This window comes from Mauremys mutica, chromosome 2 (assembly GCF_020497125.1).
Source record: "Mauremys mutica isolate MM-2020 ecotype Southern chromosome 2, ASM2049712v1, whole genome shotgun sequence".
Taxonomy (NCBI): Eukaryota; Metazoa; Chordata; order Testudines; family Geoemydidae; genus Mauremys; species Mauremys mutica.
Window position 1 is genome coordinate 170,465,131 of NC_059073.1, and position 17,174 is coordinate 170,482,304.

General features: G+C 50.1%; 1 protein-coding gene and 1 long non-coding RNA gene across 2 annotated transcripts in view; one reads left to right on the forward strand and one right to left on the reverse strand.

The window, feature by feature from the left end:
• The window catches only part of LOC123364721, a 78,493-nt gene that overhangs the window by 55,511 nt on the left and 5,808 nt on the right, over positions 1 to 17,174 (reverse strand). The window contains exon 2 of the long non-coding RNA XR_006577242.1: positions 16,044 to 16,148. This is a non-coding gene — a long non-coding RNA (uncharacterized LOC123364721). The remainder of the gene's footprint in view (positions 1 to 16,043; positions 16,149 to 17,174) is intronic.
• The window catches only part of LOC123364718 (sodium-dependent neutral amino acid transporter B(0)AT3-like), a 76,412-nt gene that overhangs the window by 19,235 nt on the left and 40,003 nt on the right, over positions 1 to 17,174 (forward strand). Inside the window, exon 3 of the mRNA XM_045007054.1 lies at positions 1,928 to 2,065. Coding sequence (XP_044862989.1) covers positions 1,928 to 2,065 — 138 coding nt within the window. The remainder of the gene's footprint in view (positions 1 to 1,927; positions 2,066 to 17,174) is intronic.

Consider the following 17,174-nt stretch of genomic DNA (forward strand, 5'->3'; position numbering starts at 1 on the left):
GGCATAGTTCTTCTCAGGAGTAGTGAATGTTCATTATGCAAAGGCAATTGCTTTCTCCATGCCATTAGGAAAAAGGTGGGAAAGAACTGCAGCCACTCCATGTGGTGAAGCGTTACAAGCCAATTTCAATGGTAGTGAAGCATCGAGATGTGTATGAACTTCAGTTGATGTCAGTTAATTTGCTTCCTTGAATTCACACTCGCACTCTTTAGTCCATTTCCATTTTTTCTTTGCTTCTAACAGTTCATGTAAAGGTGCCAATATTGTCATCAGAATAGGCAGAAATGTACCACAGTAGTTAAGCAGTCTTAAGAATGAATGTAACTCTGAAATGTTCTGTGGTGGTGGCACTTCAAAAACTATCTTTTCTTTCACTGGTGATGTGCTTAAGCCCCTGGCATCAGGGGGAGGGATAGCTCAGTGATTTAAGCTTTGGCCTGCTAAACCCAGGGTTGTGAGTTCAATCCTTGAGGGGACCATTTAGGGGAACTGGGGTAAAAATCTGGGGATTGGCCCTGCTTTGAGCAGGGGGTTGGACTAAATGACCTTCTGAGGTCCCTTCCAGCCCTGATATTCTATGATATGACAGAGGTCTATAAAATCATGACTGGTGCGGAGAAAGTAAATAAGGTTTCAAACAAACAAAAAGAAGTATTTCTTCACACAATCCAGTCAACTTGTGGAACTCTTTACCAGAGGATGTTGTGAAGGCCAAGGCTATAACCTCTGTTTACCAGAAGCTGGGAGTGGGTGGAAGGGGATGGCTCACTCAATGATTACCTGGTCTGTTCTTTCCCTCTGAAGCACCTGGCATTGGCCACTGTTAGAAGACAGGACACTGAGCTAGATGGACCCTTGGTCTGACACAGTATGGCCATTCTTGTGTTCTCCCAGGTTGCAAAAGCCAGCTGACACTCCTGTAGAGCCCTACATTACTGCTTCAGCTTCCTTCTGAGTCCATTCACCCTCCTCCCCACTTATCTTCTGTGGTCCTCTTCCTGTTCCATAGCTGTAAAATGAAGCTATATGTTCCTGCATCAGAAAACACTCCTGGTCCCACTCATCACCAAGGGAACCTTGAGCTGGTGGAGGCTGTTCCTGCACCTGTATCTTAAAAGATGCTGAACCATCTTTTATATGCTGAACCATCAGTGGCATCAAGTGTTGTGGATAGCTGTGGGAGTAGGGCCAGGGACCTGAGGTTTGTGCTTTTTCTCTTCCTCATGCATTTGGAGTACCTCTACCTCCTCAGGATTCCTGTGCAGAAGCTGATGCCATAGAATTGCTGTACTGTTACTGTCACCCACCTATACATAAACACCTCATAGTCCTCTGCACAGAGGGAGCAGCAAACCATACCTGGTTTCCCCACTACTATTGTGAAATGCTGTCATGCATGAGAGTTCAGTGTTCTGGCCTTCACTCTATCCCTTCTCCTGAGTGGCGGCTTCTGGTCACCTGCATCTGCATTTCCCCCATACTCTTAAATTCTTCCACTCCTGTCACTTTTCTTCTCCACCCTCTTCATTTTAGATTTTAAGATATTTGTTATAATCCCATCTCCTGCCACAATCCTTTCTTTCCTTCACTGCCACGGAATGGTAAGGACAAAGTGGCCACTCTTGTACTGCTCTCAGAATTTGAAATGTTATCCTAGCACTTTCACTCCCAGGGGAGGTTTCCTGTCTGTGCTGTTGAGTAATTATCATCTTGGTGCTATTCAGGGGAAGAGACCATCACAGCCTACCTAGATTGTTTTTAAAAGCACCAAAGGGAAAAAACAAAAATACTCACACAAACACAAAAATGAGAGATTAGGGCAAATGCAGTAGCAGGAGTGATATAGATTTGTTGGGTTAAGTAAATAAGGGTTCTGATAGCTTATGTAAGCAATTTGTTTTAACTGAGATTTTTTGGTATTCAATAGGTATTGCTTCATTGATGGTGTCGTTCATCGTGAGTTTATATTATAACACCATTTTAGCCTGGGTGATGTGGTATTTCATTAACTCATTCCAAGAGCCCCTTCCTTGGAGCGCTTGCCCACTAAATGGGAACAGAACAGGTAATTAATATTTCAACTCTCTTGTAATTATTGGTGTTAAGGTTTCAAAGTGTTACAACCTCTTTTTTATTCCTGTAACATGGCATTAAGTTCTATTGTACAGATTTTTTAAATGGCTCATTTAAAAATCTTCTCTTTGTACTAGGGCTGTCAAGCGATTAAAAAATTAATCGTGATTAATCACTATTTAATCAGATGGTTAAAAGATAATAGAATACCATTTAAATACTTTTTGATGTTTTCTACATTTTCAAATATATTGATTTCAATTACCACACAAAATACAAAGTGAACAGTGCTCACTTCATATTATTTTTTATTACAAATATTTGCACAGTAAAAAACCAAAGAAATAGTATTTTTCAATTCACCTAATACAAATAATGAAGTGCAATCTCTTTATAATAAAAGTTGAACTTAACTTACAGAATTATGTACAAAAAAACCTGCACTCAGAAACTTACAAATGTAGATTTTTTTGTTACATAACTGCACTCAGAAATAAAACAGTGCAAAACTTTAGAGCCTACAAGTCCACTCAATCCTACTTCTTGTTCAGCCAATCGCTCAGACAAACAAGTTTGTTTACATTTTCAGGAGATAATGCTGCCTGTTTCTTGTTTATAATGTCACCTGAAAGTGACAACAGGTGTTTGCATGGCACTGTTGTCACCGGTGTCGCAAGATATTTAAGTCCCAGAAATGCTAAAGATTCATACATCCCTTCATGCTTAAACCACCATTCCAGAGGATATGTGTCCATGCTGATGATGGGATCTGCTCGATAATGATCCAAAGCAGTACAGACCAACACATGTTCATTTTCATCTTCTGACTCAGATGCCACCAGCAGAAGGTTGATTTTCTTTTTTGGTGGTTTGGGTTCTGTAGTTTCCGCATTAGAGTGTAAATAAGAAGCGGACATCATTATGTCCTGTAAATATAAACAAACTTATTTCTCTTAGTGATTGACTGAAGAAGTAGTTGAACTGAGTGGACTTGTAAACTCAAAAGTTTTACATTGTTCTGTTTTTGAGTGCAGTTATGTAACAAAAAAAAATCTACATTTGTAAGTTGCACTTTCACAATAAAGAGATTGCGCTTCAGTACTTGTATGAGGTAAACTGAAAAATACTATTTCTTTATCATTTTTACAGTGCAAATATTTGTAATAAAAATATAAAATGAGTACTGTACACTTTGTATTCTGTGTTGTAATAAAAATCAATACATTTGAAAATGTAGAAAAATATCCAAGATATTTAATAAATTTCAATTGGCATTCTATTGTTTAACAGTGCGATTAATCACAATTGTCTTTCTCTCAGTGCCTAACAGCCTGCCTGGCTGTGATACTGCACAGATCCCCGTCAGTCCAGTTGCTCAATTGGAGGAAGGAGTAGCCAGAGCAGGTCTATACATTGGCTACTCCTTCCTCCAATTGAGCAACTGGACTGAAGCTTCCATCATCCCTTTGCAGACAAATAATATTCCCCACATCACAATTAAGCCATGATGTGAAGAGCAGGTCTATACATTGGCTACTCCTTCCTCCAATTGAGCAACTGGACTGAAGGGGAGCTGTGCAGTACCAGTGTTGACAGGGGAGTAAGCTAAGTAAGAGTCTGTAGTGAGTTACTATCTGTACCCCCTGTGCCAAATAGCTGAGGGCACAGGGGGTACATAGAGTTTTACTGGAATCCTGTGGGTCAAATATATACATAATAATTCAGTAAAAAGTGGCATGTGTGTCATCTACTAAAAGCCAGTAATATGCTGGTCATCAATCATTGCAAAGTGTATGTAAGGATAGTTACAAGTTATGTATCTATACTGAAAACTATGAAGAGCAGGTCTATACATTGGCTACTCCTTCCTCCAATTGAGCAACTGGACTGAAGGGGAGGAGCTTACTCCCCTGTCAACACTGGTACTGCACAGCTCCCCTTCAGTCCAGTTGCTCAATTGGAGGAAGGAGTAGCCAATGTATAGACCATAGTTTTCAGTATAGATACATAACTTGTAACTATCCTTACATACACTTTGCAATGATTGATGACCAGCATATTACTAGCATATTACTAGCTTACTCCCCTGTCAACACTGGTACTCCTTCCTCCCCTGTCAACACTGGTACTGCACAGCTCCCCTTCAGTCCAGTTTTACTGGAATCCTGTGGGTCAAATATATACATAATAATTCAGTAAAAAGTGGCAACATTGGTACTGCACAGCTCCCCTTCAGTCCAGTAGCCAATGTATAGACCTGCTCTTCACAGCTTACTCCCCTGTCAACACTGGTACTGCACAGCTCCCCTTCAGTCCAGTTGCTCAATTGGAGGAAGGAGGATGTGAAGAGCAGGTCTATACATTGGCTACTCCTTCCTCCAATTGAGCAACTGGACTGAAGGGGAGCTGTGCAGTACCAGTGTTGACAGGGGAGTAAGCTGTGAAGAGGAGGAAAAGACGGTTACTCACCGTAGTAACTGTTGTTCTTCAAGATGTGTTGCTCCTATCCATTCCATGTAGGTGTGCGCGCCGCGCGTGCACAGCTCTCCGGAACATTTTTACCCTAGCAACTCCGGCGGGCCGGCTGGGCGCCCCCTGGAGTGGCGCCGCTATGGCGCCTGTTATATACCCCAGCCGGCCCGTCCGCTCCTCAGTTCCTTCTTGCCGGCTACTCCAACAGTGGGGAAGGAGGGCGGGTCTGGAATGGATAGGAGCAACACATCTCGAAGAACAACAGTTACTACGGTGAGTAACCGTCTTTTCTTCTTCGAGTGATTGCTCCTATGCATTCCATGTAGGTGATTCCCAAGCCTTACCTAGGCGGTGGGGTCGGTGTGAGACGTGGCAGAGCGCAAGACTGCGGAGCCGAAGGCTGCATCGTCTCTAGATTGTTGCACCAACGCGTAGTGGGAAGCGAAGGTGTGAACGGAAGACCAGGTGGCCGCTCTACAGATGTCCTGGATAGGGACATGGGCTAGGAAGGCTGCCGATGAGGCGTGAGCTCTGGTTGAGTGAGCGGTGAGGCGGCATGGTGGCACGCGAGCAAGCTCGTAGCATGTTCGTATGCATGACGTCACCCAGGAGGACATTCGCTGTGAGGAGACCGGCTCGCCTTTCATGCGATCGGCAACCGCCACAAACAGTTGGGTCGAACGCCGGAAGGACTTCGTCCGATCAATATAAAAAGCGAGGGCCCGGCAAACGTCCAGGGTGTGGAGCTGCTGCTCACGGGATGAGGCGTGCGGCTTCGGGAAGAAGACCGGAAGAAAGATCTCCTGGCTGAGATGGAAAGCCAACACCACTTTAGGAAGGAAGGCTGGGTGTGGCCGAAGCTGCACCTTGTCACCATGGAAGACGGTATATGGTGGAATGGCCGTCAGGGCGCGGAGCTCAGACACTCGTCTGGCCGATGTAATTGCCACGAGGAAAGCTGTCTTCCAAGAGAGATAAAGCAGAGAGCATGTGGCCAGGGGCTCAAAGGGTGGTCTCATAAGCTGGGCCAGAACCAGATTCAGATCCCACGTTGGAGTAGGACGACGTATCGGCGGGTACAAACGATCGAGGCCCTTAAGGAATCGGGAAACCATCTTGTTGGAGAAGATGGACCGACCACCCATAGAAGGTCGAAACGCCGACACGGCTGCCAGGTGCACCTTCAAGGAGGAGATCGCTAGACCTTGGTCTTTAAGGTACCAGAGATAGTCCAGGATGGTCGGGATGGGGACTAGGAATGGGTTAAGGCCTCGTTGGTCACACCAGATCGCGAAACGTTTCCACTTCGCGAGATAGGTAGAGCGTCTCGATGGCTTTCTACTTTCGAGCCGGACTCGCTGCACTGCCGCCGAACAGTCCCTCTCTGCGCGGGTCAACCACTCAGGAACCAAGCTGTAAGATGCAGGGACTGCAGGTTCGGGTGACAAAGCCTGCCGAAGTCCTGAGTGATGAGGTCTGGCCATAGCGGGAGGGGAATGGGATCCCGAATCGAGAGCTCGAGCAACAGGGTGTACCAGTGTTGTCTCGGCCAGGCCGGAGCGACGAGTATTACGCGGGCCCTGTCCCTCCGAAGCTTGAGTAGCACCCGGTGTAAGAGCGGGAACGGAGGGAATGCGTAGAGGAGGTGATCTGTCCATGTGAAGAGGAATGCATCTGACAGAGATCCCGGAGCTCGACCCTGGTACGAGCAGAACCTGTGGCACTTCCTGTTCTCCCTGGAGGCGAACAGGTCTATCTGGGGAAACCCCCACCTCCGGAAAATTGTGTGGGCCACATCTGGGCGTAGGGACCACTCGTGGGAGGTGAACGACCTGCTGAGGTGGTCGGCCAGCGTGTTCTGTACTCCCGGCAGAAAAAATGCTTCTAGGCGAATCGAGTGGGTCACGCAAAAGTCCCACAGGAGCATCGCTTCTTTGCAGAGTAGGGAGGACCGGGCTCCGCCCTGCTTGTTCACATAGAACATCGCTGTCGTATTGTCTGTGAACACCGCTATGCAGCGGTCCTGCAGGTGGGACTGAAAGGCGAGACATGCCAAGCGGATTGCTTTCAGCTCCCGGACGTTGATGTGGAGGGAGAGCTCCTGAGCCGACCATAGACCTTGCGTGTGAAGGTCGCCCATGTGAGCACCCCATCCTAGCGCCGAGGCGTCTGTGGTCAGGGTGACCGACGGGCGAGGAAGGCAGAACGGGACCCCTGCGCATACGACCTCCGGGTCCAGCCACCAGTTGAGCGTCTGGAGAGTGGGCTTTGCGACCGTCACCACCATGTCTACGGGGTCGCGATGGGGGCGGTACACCGCTGCCAACCAAATCTGGAATGGGCGAAGGCGCAGCCTGGCGTGCGCGGTCACAAACGTACACGCTGCCATGTGACCCAGTAGGCGTAGGCAGGACCGCACCGTCGTTGTGGGGAAGGCATGCAGGTCCCATATGATCGAGACTATGGTCTGGTGCCGAGGACGAGGAAGGCAGGCCCTGGCTAAGTTGGAGTCGAGGACCGCTCCTATGAACTCCACTCTTTGCGTTGGAGTCAGGCAGGACTTCTCGGCATTGATAAGGAGGCCTAGTGACCGGAACAGAGACAGTATTTCGGCCACTTGATCCGCTACCAGCTCTTGGGATGGCCCGCGTATCAACCAGTCGTCGAGGTATGGGTAGACATGTATTCGACGCCGACGGAGGGCTGTGGCAACCACCGCCATGCACTTGGTAAAAACCCTTGGTGCGGTGGATAGGCCGAAGGGCAGCACCGCAAACTGGTAGTGTTCGCCGTTGACCACGAAACGCAGGTAGCGTCTGTGGGGAGGGTAAATTGCCACATGAAAGTATGCATCCTTCATGTCGAGGGCGGCAAACCAGTCTCCTGGATCCAGGGAAGGAATGATGGTCCCCAGGGTGACCATACGGAACTTGAGCTTGCACAGGTGTCTGTTGAGCTCCCGGAGGTCTAAGATGGGACGAAGACCTCCTTTCGCCTTGGGGATGAGAAAATATCTGGAATAAAATCCCCTGCCCCGCCTGCTGTGCGGAACCTCCTCTATGGCACCCACGCTCAACAGAGTCCAGACCTCTTGTAAGAGGACTTGCTCGTGAGAGGGGTCCCTGAAGAGGGACAGGGAAGGTGGGTGGGAGGGAGGGGGCGAAATAAACTGAAGGCGGTAACCGTGCTGGATGGTACTGAGGACCCAGCTGTCCGATGTTATGGAGCACCATGCCTGGAGGAAGTGGGAAAGACGGTTGGAAAATAACGGGGTAGGATCCTGGAGTGAGACTGATGGGCCGTCCTCGGGCGTCCCATCAAAAGGCCTGTTTGGGACCTTGAGGGGCCTTGGAAGGGCCCTGGGCCTGGTTACGCCTGCTCCCCGATGGTCTACGGCGGTTTAAGTTCGCACGCCGACTATTATATGGCCGTGACCTGGCCTGGGTAAAGGGCCGGTAGGGCTGCTGACGGAATGACCTTCTCTGGGTAGCTGGCGTGTGCATATCCAGAGTCCGAATGTCAATCCGGCCATCCTTCAGGGTCTGGATTCTAGAGTCAGTCTTGTCTGAGAAGAGACCCTGGGTGTCAAAAGGGAGGTCCTGGAGGGTATACTGCACCTCAGGTGGCAAGGTGGAGGACTGCAGCCACGAAATGCGCCTCATAGTCACCCCGGAGGCCACGGTTCTGGCTCCCGAGTGAGCGGAGTCCAGGGCGGCCTGAATTAAGGACCGGGAGGCTTTCCTGCCCTCTTCCAAGAGCGTCGAAAACTCTTGGCGTGAGGCTGGCGGGGTCAGCTCCGAAAACTTCCCCAGGGACACCAAGATGTCAAAGGTGTACCGGGAAAGCAGCGCCATCTGGTTCGCGATTCGGAGCTGAAGACCACCCGCTGAATAGACCTTGCGCCCCAACAGGTCCATGTGCCATGCCTCCTTAGATTTCAGCGCTGCCGCAGGCTGTCCATGCCGCTCCCGGTCGTTTACCGACTGGACCACCAGAGAGTCCGGAGTTGGGTGCATGTACAAATACTCGTACCCCTTGGGCGGGACCGAGTACTTCCTCTCCACCCCACGTGCCGTGGGGGGGACCGACGACGGCGACTGCCAGATGGTAGTGCTATTACGCTGTATCGTCCGGATAAAGGGCAGGGCCACCCGCATCGGGGCCTCCGCTCCAATGACATTAGTCACTGGGTCCTCGTCCTCCGGGACCTCCTCGACGGGCAGGTTAATGGCCTTCGCCACTCGGCGGAGAAGGTCCTGGTGTGCCCGTAAATCAATAGGCGGGGGGTCGGTCATGGATGCCCCCGCCACTGCCTCGTCCGGAGAAGATGACGAGGACCGACCTGGGAGTACCTCGTCAGGAGCCTGCTCCTCCAACGGGTGCTCAGCCGCCACGGAGCCTGCATCTTGAGTCGGATCCTGTGGCAATGTGGTCTCCCCCGTCGGTGATGGGGGCGGCCTGCTGACTGTGGCCTCTGGCTCCCGACGCGGCGCTCCCACCGGCCTCGGGGGAAAGGGAAGCGCTCGAGGGTCATGGTAGTCCCAGGGAACCCAAAATCCCCACTGATGGGGTCCATGTTCCCGGCCTTGGGACTCAGCTCCAAAGTCAGCACCACTGCCCTCGGGAGAAGCGATCGAGGGTTGGCGAGAGGGCCAGGGTGGAGCTGAGGCAACACCCGAGTGTGCCTCCGATGCCGGTGGCAGGACTCTGAGCGGTGCCGAGGCTCGGTGCTGGTCATCGCGGTACCGGATCGGAGAGCGGGACCGGCGTGCGCTGCGGTGCCGGGAGCTCGACCGGTGCCGGGAGCTCAACCGGTGCTGGGAGCTCGACCGACGGTGCCGGGAGCTCGAACGGCGTCGGGCGCTCGACCGCGACGGTGACCGACGGCGTCGGAAGCGGCTCCGGGAGTCTCGGTGCCGAGAATGGGTCCTGGAGCCGGATCTCCTGCGGTGCCGGCGACTCGGTGACCGTGATCGAGAGCGGTGCCAGCGACTCGGTGACCGTGATCGAGAGCGGGAACGGCGCCGGGAGTGCGACCGGTACTGCGATGCTGAACGGTACCGGGACTGCGACCGGCGCCGGGACGGGGAGCGGCGCCGCGACGGTGATCGGCGCCGGGATCGGGAGCGGCGTGGTGGTGACAGTCTCCGAGATCGGGACCAGGTCCGAGATTTGGAGCGCCGTCCATGCCGTCTGTCGGGGGCTGGGGGCCATATCATTGCCGGCTTGCCCACCGACTGGACAGCCCGCACCGGCGGTGCCAGGGGCCGGAGGCTCGGCGCCTCTGCGAGCTCGATAAGCTCTCTCGCCGTCTCAAACACCTCAGGCGTAGACTGGAGCTGCAGCTCAACCTCGGCTGGTACCGGGGAGCAGGGTGGTGCCGGACTCGACGGCCTCTGGGGTGCCGGAGTCGGCGGCACCGTGCACGGTTTGTGCACTGCCACAGCCTGAACCGTCTGTACCAGAGGTGGCTGGGCTAACGGCCTCGGAGGATGTTTCGAGGCCGTCTTCGGCGTCTTGAGCTTCCTCGTTGGGGAGAGGGAGCGGTGCCGGGATGTTGGTGCCGGGTGTCGAGAGGCCTCGGTACCGGGGCGGCTCGGTGCCGCCGGTGCGCTGCATGCCGAGGATGACTTCGGCGCCGGTGGGGTCGGCGCGGGCGGCTGGAGCGAAGCCTCCATGAGGAGCTGCTTTAATCAAGAGTCCCGTTCCTTCCTCGTTCAGGGCTTGAAGGCTGCACAGATCGGGCACTTATCAGTTCTGTGAGACTCCCCGAGGCAGCGCAGGCAGGAGTCGTGAGGGTCACCGACGGGCATATGCCGCTGGCAAGCCGCACAGGGCTTGAATCCCGGTGCCCTGGGCATAAGCCCGCACCGGGTGAGGAAGAAGAGGGTTTAATCCCTCTAATTCCCTACTAATACTACAACTAACTAAACTTAATCAATTAAACAGCAACTAAACTAAACTAAGTAAACGAACTATGCTAAAGAACGGAGAAACGCTAGGGCTGTGGAGGCAACGAAGCACTCCACTGTTCCAACTGGCCGTCACGGGCGGGAAGAAGGAACTGAGGAGTGGACGGGCCGGCTGGGGTATATAACAGGCGCCATAGCGGCGCCACTCCAGGGGGCGCCCAGCCGGCCCACCGGAGTTGCTAGGGTAAAAATGTTCCGGAGAGCCGTGCACGCACGGCGCGCACACCTACATGGAATGCATAGGAGCAATCACTCGAAGAAGAAGGAGTAGACTCTTCAGTCCAGTTGCATCCTCCTTCCTCCAATTGAGCAACTGGACTGAAGAGTCTACTCCTTCCTCCCCACATAACCTGGTCTATACATTGGCTACTCCTTCCTCCAATTGAGCAACTGGACTGAAGGGGAGCTGTGCAGTACCAGTGTTGACCAGCAAGGACTATGCTGGTCATCAGTCATTACCAGTGTTGACAGGGGAGTAATAACTTGTAACTATCCTTACATACACTTTGCAATGATTGATGGAAGGAAGACGGGGGAGCTGTGCAGTACCCAGTTGCAGTACCAGTGTTGACAGGGGAGTAAGCTGTGAAGAGCAGGTCTATACATTGGTACTGCACAGCTCCCCTTCAGTCCCTGTGCCCCTCACACATTGGCTACTCCTTCCTCCAATTGAGCAACTGGACTGAAGGAGTAGCCAATGTATAGACCTGCTCTTCACATCAAGCCAGTAATATGCTGGTCAACACTGGTACTGCACAGCTCCCCTTCAGTCCAGTTGCTCAATTGGAGGAAGGAGTAGCCAATGTATAGACCATAGTTTTCAGTATAGATACATAACTTGTAACTATCCTTACGTATAGACCTGCTCTTCACATCCTCCTTCCTCCAATTGAGCAACTGGACTGAAGAGTCTACTCCTTCCTCCCCTGTCAACGCTGGTACTGCTTGGCTACTCCTTCCTCCAATTGAGCAACTGGACTGAAGCTTCCATCATCCCTTTGCAGACAAATAATATTCCCCACATCACAACTAAGTCATGATATGAAGAGCAGGTCTATACATTGGCTACTCCTTCCTCCAATTGAGCAACTGGACTGAAGGGGAGCTGTGCAGTACCAGTGTTGACAGGGGAGTAAGCTAAGTAAGTAAAAGTGAGTTACTATCTGTACCCCCTGTGCCAAATAGCTGAGGGCACAGGGGGTACATAGAGTTTTACTGGAATCCTGTGGGTCAAATATATACATAATAATTCAGTAAAAAGTGGCATGTGTGTCATCTACTAAAAGCCAGTAATATGCTGGTCATCAATCATTGCAAAGTGTATGTAAGGATAGTTACAAGTTATATATCTATACTGAAAACTATGTTCTTAAGCTATGTAAGTTAAGTCACCAGAAGGTGATAAACAGTTTCCATGCAGGCAAGGAGACCCTCATCTTCCTGACTGGTCATTGTTTGTTTATTTTGCATCTTACAATGCATGTCTATTTGCATGCAGAGCCACAAGCTAATCAAGACAGCAAAAAATCACAAGAGTTCACAACATCTACAGGAAGGAGCACAGAGCAGGAGGGTGTCCTGTTTATGATGAAGATCAAAGAATTAGTTTGCTATATCAGGACAGGGCAGAGAGTCATACAGTATTCTTCACATGGGGAGACAAGCTGCTAGTGGGCATTGTTTTATGACTGGAGGATCACAGCCAGGCAGCTGTTAGGCACTGAGAGAAAGACTTTGGAGTGAGCTAAACTTTTAGACAAGAGTGTATCTTGTTCCTTACGTCTAGGTTTTAGAATGTATTTAATGATTTTGTTTTATATATAACCATTTGTTTCCATTATTTCAACTTAATATTTGAATCCCTATTCTTCATTAAACTTTTGCTTTTTTCTATAAACATATCTAAGTGCTGTGTGTTAAGCAGAGCTGTGACCTAAGGTGCAACAGATAAGCTGAGATATTCTGTTCCTTTGAGAGCAGCTGTCAAGGTTCCCTCCCCACTCTGAACTTTAGGGTACAGACGTGGGGACCCACATGAAGATCCCCTAAGATTATTTCTACCAGCTTAGGTTAAAAACTCCCCAAGGCACAAATTCTCCCTTATTCCTTGTATTAAGTAACGCTGCCACCACCAAGTGATTTAAACAAACATTTAGGGAGGGCCACTTGGAGCCCTACTTTCCCCAAATATCCCCCCAAGCCCCTACACCCCCTTTCCTGGGGAGGCTTGAGAATAATATCCTCACCAATTGGTACAGGTGAACACAGACCCAAACCCTTGGATTTTAAAATGATGACAAATCCATCAGGTTCTTAAAAGAAGAATTTTAATTAAAGAAAAGGTAAAAGAATTATTCTGTAAAATCGGGATGGTAAGTACTTTACAGAATAACAAAAGACTCAAGAACATAGAGGATCTCCCCTCTCAGCAAAACCTTAAAGTTACAAAACCACATGTTCAGACTTTAAAAAAAAATCATATGGACCACCTCAACCTCCCACTCTTGATAACACAACAATCCTGTGTCAGCTACAGTAGTAAGCACCATGAAAGAGTAGCAGTAGGGTGGCATTTATGCATTCCAGTTGTATAATGAGATCAACTTTAGTAGTTATATGTCCCCCCTCCCATTACATTAGTATCTGAAGCCCTGATTCACAAAAGGTATGTAGGCACCTAAGTCCCAGTTTTAGGCTCCAACATGATTCATAAAATTCATGCTGAACCCTGTAGGCACCTAAACTCACTCAGCACCTAAGTGTTCAGGGTGAAAGATCCCTTGGTGCCTAAGTTTCTGCCTCTGACCATGCACACTGTTGCCTCCCTCTAGGCATCTTGGTACCTTTCTCCCATCTAACCCCCAAGGTGATCCACAAACTGAGGGAAGATAGGTCAATGAACATCAAAGTAAAGTGTGGAGCCAAATCTGTAGAGCCCTGCACAGATACAAACTTTGTATCCACGTCCAATCTGCAAAAATGATCTGCAGATATGCAGGACTCTACAAATCTGGTAGGCAAGCTCAGAGGTCACCTACTGGATCAGGTCCCAGTCAGAATCTGGCTGGCGGAGGAGGTTAGAGCACTCACCTGGTATCTCGGAGACTAGGGTCAATTCCCCACTCTGCTGGAAGGGAAGAAAGGATTTGAACAGGGGTCTTCCCCTTTCAGGAGATATTCTTATATGGGGTCCTGTGGCACCGTATAGACTAACAGACGTAGTTAGTTGAAAGCTCATGCTCCAATACGTCTGTTAGTTTATAAGGTGCCACAGGACTCTCTGCTGCTTTTACAGATCCAGACTAACACGGCTACACCTCTGATATTTGTGTGGGGCTCCCTCAGTCTCTCCTGGTGAAGTTGTTCCACTGTGAATAAATACTTAGTGTCACTGGGCGAGAGAAAGAAAATTACTCAGTAGTCCAGTGGTAAGGGCACTCACTTCATATGTGAGAGACTACAGGGCCAAAGCTGCTGGCCTAATCACTCTATTTATTCACAGTGGAGCAGCTTCACCAGGGGAGTTTGAAGGAATCCCATATCAGCCTCTCTCATAGCACATGCTTCTGTGATGTGAGCATTCCCTGTTCAGATTCTCTCTTCCTACCTCTGACAGAGAGGGGAGAATTGAACATGGTCTCCCACACCCCAGGTGAGGTGCTCTAATCACTAGACTAAAAAGTTATAAGGCAAGCAGCTCCTCCAGCTCTTTGTTGTAGAATGAGACAGACATCTCACTCATTCCCACAAAAACTATTTAGGCACCTAGTCCACCTTACTCTAGGAGAGGGGTTCCTGTACATGGATCACAAGGAGAGAGAGTCCCCGTCCCAGCAGCCCAGACCTAGGGCTGGTCTACACTGGGAATTTACATTGGCATAGTTATGTCTCCCAGGGGTGTGAAATATGTACACACTCAAGAGACGTAGCTACACTGATCTAACCCCTAGTGTAGACAGTGCCAGGCTGACAGAAGAATTTTTTCACTGATCTAGCTATCACCTCTCAGTGGTAGGGTTGGGGGGTGGATTACCTATACTGGCAGGAGAACCCCTCCCGTCTGTGTAAGTAGTGTCTAGTGCTGAAGTGCTACAGCAGCACAGCTGCAGCATTTAAAATGTACACAAGCCCTTGGGCACCTATCTCCATGAGAAGAGGGGGGCTTAGGACACATTCTTGTCATCAGCATCTCCTATTGGCTAGCTTAGGCAGCTCCCCACCTAGTGTGTTAGCTTTTATGAACTGCAGTCTAAGGCATGTATCTCTCTCCTTTCATTGTATAGAGAACATTAGGTCCCTAACTCAGATTTTGGGAATCATAGTGCTGTTCCTGTGATTTTCTAGATGCTGCAACACTGAGCAGTGCAATATCTAAGTCTCTTTGTGGATCTCAGCTTGAATTTCTCAGTATTACATATTTATACTCACAGGACCCCTAGGAAAGTACTACTCCAAGAGATGACTCATGCTTGCTGATAGTAGGGGGCACAATGTAAAGGGAGGCCACATGATCACCCCACATCACCTCTGGAAGGAAACTTCCAGCCCCACCTCCCTGGGCCAGGGCAGCCAATCCTGATGGCTCCTGAGGGATGAGGCCACAGACACAGGGATCATATGCCTCTAGGCTGGGCTAGGGGCAGCCCCGGCCCTGGGAGACTCACACTACCAGTGTCTCCCTGGAGCTCCCATGTCCTTGTGGACACCTCAGCAATGGAAAGGGCATGGGAAATGCCCCTACTTCTGGCTGAGCAGAGGGACCCTGCTCCCAACACCTTCCCCAGTGACCTCCCACCCTGCGCCCGGCCTGGGGCCACCACACTCTCTCTGCTAAAATTAACTGTGGGGAGGAAGGGGGCTCTGCCTTCTCCTGCTGCATCTTCCCACATTTTTGGCTCATTTGGTCCCTGTCCCAGCAGCAAGCCCGAGCAGGGAGTATAGGGGGCGGGGAAGAGCCGCTTCTCACACCAGCTGAGGGTGGCCGTTCATGGTCACTGCCTAGCAAGCCCGGAGACCCCCATTTCTCTGCACATTTCCAGGTCACTTGGCCCCTGTCTTTGGCAGCTGGGCCCAGGCAGGGAGCAGAGGGGTGAGTGACCACCGCCTCTGCTGCTGGGCTCTTTCCCAGGCAGCAACCCTGAGCTCAGTCAGCCAACATGAGAAGCAACTCCATACTGCCTTCAGCTCCCTGCCCAGGCCCAGCTGCTGGGAAAGGGGCCGAGCAAGCTGGAAGTGCCAGGGGAGAGGCACAGCAGCAGGACAGAGCTAGCAAGGCTCTCGCAGAAATGTGTGAGTGGGTGGGTGGGTGGGTGGGGGACACTTGACCCCACATGCGTCACCTCTTTTGCAGGTAGTCTTAGTTTGTGCATCATTGCCTAAGACTAAACCCAAGGTCACCCAGGAAGTCTGTGGCACTGCAAGGAATTGAACTCTGGTCGCCTAAATTCCACACTAGTGTCCTAATCACTGGACAATCTTGAGATGGGCATGGTTGCTTAGGAACTGTGAAGTATTAGATTTCCTGACCTGAATAGTGCTGGTGCTTCATCCCTGCACGATTCTTGAGGTTCCTGTAGCCAAAGTCCCTTTGTAAGGTGGTATGGTCTCTCACCAGCCTATCTGGATTTGGTCCTGCAGGAGAGAGATGCAGTGAAATGCCTAGTTTGAGGATCCTGCTGGCGCTTAGGTGCTGGGTGTCAGGACTAAGGAAGTTATGCACAGGCCCAGCAGCATATTCATACAATTGTAGGATTTGAAGGGATCGCAAAAGGTCATCTAGTCCAGTCCTCTGCACTCACAGCAGGACTAAATATTATCTAGATCATCCCTGACAAGTGTTTGTCTAACCTATTCTTAAAATCTCCAATGATGGAGAGTCCACAACCTCCCTAGGCAATTTATTCCTGTGCTTAACCACCCTGACAGTTAGGAGGTGTTTCCCAATGTCCAACCTAAACCACTCGTGCTGCAATTTAAGCCCATTGCTTCTTATCACAAGGAGGAAGAAAAATTGTTTTCCTTAACCACTGAGGATAGGACAATCTTTTATGCGCTTGAAAATGTCATTATGTCCCCCCTCAGTCTTTTCTTCTCCAGACTAAACAAACCCAATCTTTTTCCCCAATCTTTGCTCATAGGTCTTGTTTTCTAGACCTTTAATAATTTTTAGCTCAGGAACCAATCCATGCAACAAACCTCGATGCCAACTCTGCCCACATATCTACACCAGCAACACCATCACAGGACCAAACCAGATCAGCCACAACATCACCGGTTCATTCACCTGCACTTCCACCAATGTAATATATGCCATCATATGCCAGCAATGCCCCTCTGCTATGTACATCGGCCAAACTGGACAGTCTCTAAGGAAAAGGATAAATGGACACAAATCAGACATTAGGAATGGCAATATACAAAAACCTGTAGGAGAACACTTCAACCTCCCTGGCCACACAATAGCAGATCTTAAGGTGGCCATCCTACAGCAAAAAAACTTTAGGACCAGACTTCAAAGAGAAACTGCTGAGCTCCAGTTCATCTGCAAATTTGACACCATCAGCTCAGGACTAAACAAAGACTGTGAATGGCTTGCCAATTACAGAACCAGTTTCTCCTCCCTTGGTTTTCACACCTCAACTGCTAGAACAGGGCCTC